The following is an 8,624-nucleotide window of genomic DNA, read 5'->3' on the forward strand; positions in this document are numbered from 1 at the left end:
CTTCTACCATTTTTTTGAAATTATTGTTGCTTTTCCACAATAAATTTACATTTAAAAAACGGCCTCGAGATCAATATAAATTGTTGAATATAATTGTTATAAGGCCAAAAAAATAACAAAAACAAATAATATACACCTGGGTATGCAAATATTTACAAAGTACACATCCACTGACTCCATATTATCGGCTACATGCTTATTTTTTTAATATTCACAATATTTTGCAAGTTATAATTTTTTTGTAATGTTTATACAAAAATATGGCTCATGCTATAGGCAAACCCGTATAAATCAAGGTTTCGATCTGTATACCAAATTAAAGAAAATTTAGCGAATGTTCATCAAAATTAAAAAATTTTGCTGAGATTAATATATCTATGTATATTTTTTTTTAATTTCTGGTATACAGTTTTATAGCCCATTCAATTTTAGAATAACAATGTACAAATTAGAAGGGGATAAGAAATCGCGTTGACTCATATTAAAAAAGTATAGCTTGCAAAACTAAGAATATTTAAAAATAAAAACTTTCTAACACCAATTTTCATCGTTAAAATACCTTTCATTTCTTCCTATGGAAATCTCAAGAGTATTAACCTTAACAAATTATCAGGTTGTAGATAATTGTCATGATAAATTCTTACCCAATACGTGCTTAATAACACATAATAAACTATAAATATTTGTGAACAGACGAGAGAATAACTGTCATTTATGTATATATGTACATATGTATACCAAGGTAGTGCTCATATCCGCACAGTGAGATTGTTGCTATCTAAGATTGTACAGTTGTGAAATACGTGGGATGACACGGCAGTATTGATTGCACATACCATACTTATTTTGCTTCTAGACTTTACTGTATTACGGTGTTCGCATGAGGCAATTTCCAGGCAAATTTTAGAGGCGATTGGATGAATCAAAAGTTGGCTGCCCCAACGTCATTGGAAGCGATTAGTTGAAAGGCGGTTCCTACCGATACCGGCGATTGTTGCTTTCAACTAAGAGTTGCCTGTAAAATCGTCTCATGCGACCACCGTGTATTACTCAAACTTTAGGGCTCTAGCTAACACGCCATGTAATTGATTCCAACAAAATCTTACAATTCTCTTACGTTGTTTAATAGCTGACACGCTTGTGACCATACTTCTCAATATTTTGCCTGAGCAAGACCTCAGACACATCACACAATTTTTAAATGGCGAAGAAGGACGGGTGATTGTTATTATAACTTTTGCGTTGTAAAGCGTTAAAATTGACATACTATCTATTCTATATTAAACTTAGGTAATTACACATGAATGCACTCGTACCACTTAACAAAAAAACAAAATATAAAAAAAATCATATTACAATAAACCAATGATTTGACATTTTACTGACATTCATGGAAAGCGGCCTGGAAAGAACGAAATTGCATTAAACTGGAAATAAAAACATTCACCGAAACCCGAAAAGGTTTAGTAAATACGAGAGAAATAACACTTCGTAGTAATTTAAAAGGCACGAACTGCTGCCACAATGAAATCTTTATAATCTGTGTACTATTGTGGAATTTCATTAATCATCTTTTAAATCTAATCGCAACCATAGTTGCGCAATTGTAAAACCAGTTATTCATACATATAATATAAGTGTGCCTAGCTGAGCAGAAGCTTTCTAATGAATTCGATACTTATTACGGGATGCAATCGGGGGCTAGGTTTAGGGCTTGTCAAAGCGCTGGTGAAGTCATCAAAACCCCCACAACATATCTTTGCAACATGCCGCAATGTGGATAAAGCTACGGTAAGAATAACTATCGTAACTATTCCATTCGAAAAGTATTAAATATTATATTGACCGGAACACATACTGTTAATTGGCGCCATGATCTGAGTATTTTTTTTTTGTTGCACTTCAATCAGGTTCAAAATTAGAAAGAATACGCCAACCAAATATCCACAGATTTTCAAAATTGCTTAAATTTATTGCGAGCACAGTAAAAAAAAGATCGCTGAATAAATCCAACCGATAGACTTTTCCACACAAGCACTTCAAAAATTCAGAAAGAAGTAAATTCAACTTCCAATTTCACTTCGCTTTTATGCATATTTTTTGTGGTTTAACTATTTTCCAATATTCCACATTCCATTCAGTAGAGTTCCCAGACTAAGACAATTCACCTAATATATTGAAGAGTGCTGCCGGGAGCGGAAAAGAGGCAATACATAATCGCTTTTTTTTCAATTACAACACATACTACGTTTATACATACGTAAGCTATTGGCAAATAAAATTCATTTGCAAATACTTAACTCACTGTTTATTTGATGCTGAAAAATTCTTTTTTAATATTGGCTGATTATAAAAAGGCAAGAATATGACCATCGAAAAAGAAAATAAAATTAAAAATGGCAACGTCTTGATTATAAAAAGGCAATAAGATGACCATCGAAAAAGAAAAAAAGCCTAAGAATGGCGGCGTCTTGCGCTTATTTGCAAATAGTAGCACTAATCAATACTTATTTGTGTGATTTAGCTATTTGCAAATAAGAAATTAACTCAGCGTTTATAGGCCAAAGTTTACCATTTTGCAAATTGTTATTTACAAATAATACGTGCGTATAAACGTAGTAACAGGCAGCGTGTAAAAAATTGGCAGAGTGTCACCTCAGACCCCTTACCCAGGCGAATTTATACAAGGTTGTGTTGTAAAATCAGCTGATTTCAGTAACACCACCTCGGCAAATTGGTACAATATAAAAATTTAATATTCATCACTATTGCGAAAAATAATAATGTGACGTCAGCGAAAGGGAGGATGCTGCCAAATCGAGAAAGAGAAGACTAGCGGTCCGCGGAAGGCGCCACCTTTGTTTCGCTGCATCGTGATACTTGTATATTTTGATGCCTAAACGTAGCGGAGCCCGATGAAGCTATTCCAACCAGCGTTGCCAAATTTGGTACTTTCGTACCAAAACTGGTACTTTGAGAATGAGTTGGTACGTTGATTTTGATTTTGGCCCTTTTTCATTAAAAGCGACAGTTAGGGAAAACCATATTAATTATTTCCATCTACATATACTTCTAATTTTTCTACATTCTGCAATTATTCGGCAATTAAAAGTCCAATAATTTAAAACGAGAACCCCAATACAATTAATCGTCAAAACGCGAAACTTTTCGCAAAGTTAGATCCTAAACTCTCTGACAGTCCCTTATTTCCTCCTACTCGGCTTTGTTTACTTGTACTTGGGGAAAGTCAGTGCTGTCGGAAATGCGCAATTTGATGTTCTATAATGCTATCGTAACTTTGGTCTTGTCAAATCATATATTTTTACAACTTAAGACAACTAAAGCACGTGGGTTTTCAACTTTCTTTTTGTATACCAACTGTATGAATTTATCAAACTTTGATTGCGTTTTCCCACAAAATTGAAATTTTGAAATACTTCTTTATATTATTAAACGTGCGACGGTTTCTTTTATCCCCCTATTCGGCTTTGTTTGCTTTTACTTGAGAAATGTCATCGCCGACAGTACCTTTCAATGAGTATATATGTATATACAGACAGATTAGTTTTATTCAAGTAATGGACATGTAAGTAAGCTAAATTAATTTGAAGTGCAGTAAATATGTCTGCTGTGAATACACTTGACCACGTTCAAAATTTAAGGGCTACAAAACCGCATACTCAAAAAATTCTACAAAATCTGATTAAAACGTTAGAAATTTGCATGAAAGTTTATTGAATTTACCTGAGTTTTTAATAAGGTTTAGAAATTACCTTTTTATGTTTTTTGATATAGTATGAACTATACTTTTATAAAAAATAGCAAAAAAATTAAAATAAAAAATATTGTATATCGACATTGTGAAAAATTCTCTGCGTAAAAAAAAACATGTTTTAATCCAGTGAAATTAATTTATGTCAAAAACTTTTGCTTCTTTATTGTAAAATAATAAATTAGAAAAGCGAAATCTTTTTGGCACTCTCAAAACCGTTTGGTACGTTTTTTGGTAGGAGGAAAATAAGTAGTGGCAACACTGATTGCAACCACTATTCCAAGGCGAATTTATACAAGGCGAATTTATTTTTTTATTTTTATTTTTTATTATATTATTATATATATATATATATTATATATTATTTATTTATTTTTATTTATTCGCCTTGCAATCCACGTAGAAAAAGCTTACAGGGTGACTCACTTAAATTTGTCTGACAATAAAGGAAAGTAATGCAGCGTTTTGCTGACAACAACATTTAGCACTTAGCAACATTTAGCACTTTCGAACATGTATTTTCGAAGAGCGATCATGCTATCGCATTTACCAAATGTACATTTACGCGAGTTCGAAATCGTATGCTTTTGACAAACACCCGTGTTGCAGTCGCTTAAATGGTGTTCGCACGAGGCGATTGTGCGTTCACCTCACGCAGGGTTTCACGAAAAAAGTTGTATGGCTAAATGTTGGCTGGTTGACCAAAAGTAGAATGCAAAGTTGAACAACGCAAAGGGCTTTTTATGGCGAATATTTAGATAATTTTTTATATTTTGATATTTTTAACCATTCAATTTTTTTTCGTGCAACCCTGCGTGAGTTGAACGCAAAAGTTGCATGAAAAATCGCCTCGTGCGAAAGCCCTATTATTCAGATCCGTATACTGAATGGGAACAAAAAACTTTAAACAAAAAATTCAATACAAAAACTTAAATTGTTTTATCCATAACCGAAATTTTTTTTGTGTATATATTCATTTGTCGGAGCTGTCAATTGAAATTTCCTCAATTAAATAGAAAAAAAAAAACAAACAGATTTGATCACAAATTGAGCCAGATTTCTATCAATATCGCAACGATGTTGAATTTGCGTAACATTTCTTTTTCCAATATAAAATAATAAATGAAATCTCGATCGGCGATCACTGATAGAATTCGAAGGATACTATCGATATTGAGTAAGCATCGATACTGAGGGTATAAAAATTAGTACTTTAATAGTCGATACCTTATTTGGTGATTTTACTCAATAGTGGTATTCATCTAAACCGATAACATTATCAAGCAGATAATCTTATAAGTTTATGCACTCTGTTACATGAACGACCCACACTCTCTTTTCGTTTACACATTCGACAATAGTCGTGTTTTCTTTGGTTATAAAGCGCAGTGTCACTAACTTTATACTTCTAGCACGGGGATAAAGAAATTATAGAAACTACCTCACTAAATTTGAAAAAATTATATTTACGAGATATCTATTTAAATAAATGTACATATAACATAAAGGCTATTTATTTGAAGCAAGTTATAAGAAACAATTGCAAAATGTCTGTTTGTGTATGAATTCATTTATCTCGGCTACCAAACTTTGCGAATTATCAGTGAAACAAAACAAACAGACGGGATAATAATTGAACCAGATCTCTATCAGGATCATATCGTTGTTGAATTTGCGTGCAAAATTTGTATGCTGATCCCGATTATTGCCTAAGAAAACATAGCTAGAGTTGCGACAGAGTTGCATTGTCTTCAGTTTATCAAGTTTATTCAGTGAAATCGCTGGATAAATTTATCAGAAATGTGTAAACGAGTTTCCATACAAATTTTGACAGCTCATTTATAAGGTTTACACAATTCTAAGTTTATACGGTTTACAATGCATTTATAAGGTTTGATGAATACCCTTAGAGTATTCCGAGATTACTCTCAATCGGGTACAATTGGGAATTAATTAGTCTCAATTAGTCTCATACGGGTACTAATGGAGGTCAATTAGTCTCGACTCATCCCTTATGGGTATAATTGGAGATCAATTAGTCCCCAACTCATCTCTAACGGGTACTATTAACGATTTAATGATATGTACGCACTTAGTCAATGAAATTTCATGTGCGGCGTTGGCACACAGAAAGAGTATTCGCCTAACAAAACTGAGCACCCCGGTTCGAATCTCAGCTGGCTCATATTTTAATCTTTTAAAAGTGGATAGTCGCTTTTTATACCCGTTTGGGTATAAAGGTGAACAATTAGTCTCTTCATAGGACATGCTCGAACAAAAGAGACCAGTTCATTCCATATAAAGAGATCAAAAGTGGTATTAGTCGCATGCTCCTTTGCGATTGCTCCCGGAGTCATCCCGGATTAGTCCCATTTTTTGCAGGGTTGATATACAGTTCAAGCGTGAGCGTGAGGAATTCCATTTGTATTCTTATGGACGCTCACACCCATCTGTCAAAACTTGCCGTTCACATGCGAATGCTTTGCGTACGCACACAGTTGAGTGTGAGCTCGAAAAAAATCCATTTATGCATTTTAAATTAGTTTTTATTCCATAATTCTGAAAGATATTTTAATTCTCTATGCATGTCTCAACTATAGCCAAAAGGTTAGTAATAACTTAGATATTGGTCAAAATAAAAAGCTCACGCTAACGCTCGCATTGAACTGTATATCAGGCTTTAAAAACGCCAATATTGAAAAATTCGGGATATGGAAGGGGTCTGGCAGATATGTTAGAGCAAATCCTCTCAAGGAGTGCGGGGCAGTCAACAACACCACAAACGATATCGAAGAGGAAGGACAAGATAGTTCTCCTACTTTGCAGGATCTTTAGATTTATCAGTAGGCACCGCGATTCGTAGGTGGGAATAGGGTCCGAAAAGCATAGGCTACGAAGCGCAAAGCGCAAAAATACCTTCTGTATACGTTTGATCCTTGCAATGTGACACGTAAAGTACGGTGACCAGATAAAAGACGGGTATTCAAGCCTTGAACGAACAAACGACATATATAACAGTTTCAATGTATAGGGATCGGTGAATTCAGAGCTATGACGCCGAAGGAAAGGAAGCATAGCATACGATTTAGAGACAACGAAATTAATATGACTAGTGAATGTAAACTTGCAGTCAATTACTCCATTACTCCAAGGCTGTGGAGCTTTAAATAACTTATATTTTTTTTAGTAAAGTTAAGATCCAATTAAATTTTTAATATTCAACAAAAATACATTTTCAACTATACAGCAAGATAAAAAAAATTTGAAGTGAAGAAAAATTTTCATTTTGATTTCCATTTTACAAAAATAACTTAAAACAAAAATTTTCAAAATTAACAAAGTTAAAAAATGAAGCAAGTGTAATAAAAACTATGAACCCTGCAATACTATTCCAATTGTGGAGCTTTCAAAAACTTATATTTATCTGGTAAAGTTAAGATCCAATTAAATTTTTAATATTTAACAAAAATACATTTTCAACTATACAGCAAGATGAAAAAATTTGAAGTGAGGAAAAATTTTCATTTTGATTTCCATTTTACGAAAATAACTTAAATGAAAAATTTTCAAAATTAACAAAGTTAAAAAATGAAGCAAGTGTAATAAAAAGTATGAACCCTACAATATTCCCCCTTCCAGAGAATCATTATTATATAAATTAAAAGTAACTTGTTTCTTTTTAGTCGTTGTTGAAAATGTGTGATTGTTAGGCTTTCTGCACATTGATCGTCCAATCATAGTCGCTTCATCGTCATAATCATGACGCAAGGATTACATGACGACTACACTTTCGCACACTCGGTCGTGATATTTCAATTCATTTGGCGTCTAAAAATTCACTTGAAGCAGGTATTTTCTGTTTTTCTGGTTGATATTTTCGCGAAATATTTACAAAAGCGTGCAATTTTTAAAATATGGACTGTGCTGCAACAATTCTGGACATAATTTTTCAGTAATATCTCTTATTTTCTTTTCCTGAAACCTGTTTTGTGCACGCACGCGGAGACTTTTTACAATTTCGTCATATTTTATCGTTAAAACTTTGACATTTATTGAATTTATTGGAATTGGCCACTTTTTAATAATTTCCACAGATTTTAAGCAAAAAACTAATTTTTATGCAATTAAAATGCAAATATTAACTTTTTCAATAATTTTTTCCCCATAAAATGTAAACAAACAATGCGTGTACAACGATTAGCAAACGACAGTGCCGTGCTTATCCGTTTCTGCATCTTCTACGATTTGCCGATAGCTAGCCGATAACGACAAGTGTGCAGATCTCCTTTTAAATGCATGTGCTCGGCTCAAAATTTCTAGGCGATACGATAATGCAACTATGATTAGACGACAAGTGTGCAGATAGCCTTAGTGTTTGAGTGAGTGTGTAGTATGATTGTGTTCTTTCAACTACCGCTGGCTTTAATCTGTCAATCGAAATAGTTTTAATTTCGTTATTTACATCTACCTTGAAATATTTCTTATCTTTTTCAATAACTCTGTAAGGTCCTTCATACGGATGTTGAAGAGAATGCTTGTTAACGATGCGAATGAAAACAAATTTACACGTTTGTAAATATTTTGGAACATAAATTCCTGAATCAAACTCTTTATGATGTTTTAAATTTGAATTAACATTTTTAAAACGCTCTCGTAAACTACTTAAAATTTCGGTCGAAGTTACATTTTCTATAGTTGGCATAACAAGTAAATCGATCAATAGTTGTTAAAATGTAGCGATAACCTTTTGAAACAGGAAGCGGTCCAACAATATCTAAATCTATGTGTTCAAATCTGCTCTTCGTAATTGGAATTGTGCTTACAGGAGATTTTGTGTGACGATAAACTTTAG

General features: G+C 33.1%; 1 protein-coding gene across 6 annotated transcripts in view; it reads right to left on the reverse strand.

Annotated features, from left to right (window-relative positions):
* LOC118732344 (thioredoxin reductase 1, mitochondrial) overlaps positions 1-2,068 on the reverse strand; it is a 5,885-nt gene extending 3,817 nt beyond the window's left edge. For 2 of the 6 annotated variants that reach the window (XM_036461483.1, XM_036461475.1), the window contains exon 1: positions 1,387-1,438. In XM_036461483.1, coding sequence (XP_036317376.1) covers positions 1,387-1,423 — 37 coding nt within the window. In that variant the 5' untranslated portion in view covers positions 1,424-1,438. Of the gene's footprint in view, positions 1-1,106; positions 1,331-1,386; positions 1,439-1,858 lie in introns of those variants that run through there. The other 4 variants (XM_036461493.1, XM_036461499.1, XM_036461488.1 and 1 more) reach the window with 4 other exon arrangements.
* Positions 2,069-8,624: the final 6,556 nt, after the last annotated feature.

The sequence above is a fragment of the Rhagoletis pomonella genome, unplaced genomic scaffold, assembly GCF_013731165.1.
Source record: "Rhagoletis pomonella isolate Grant_MI unplaced genomic scaffold, Rhpom_1.0 Rhpom_scaffold_00002, whole genome shotgun sequence".
Lineage (NCBI taxonomy): Eukaryota > Metazoa > Arthropoda > Insecta > Diptera > Tephritidae > Rhagoletis > Rhagoletis pomonella.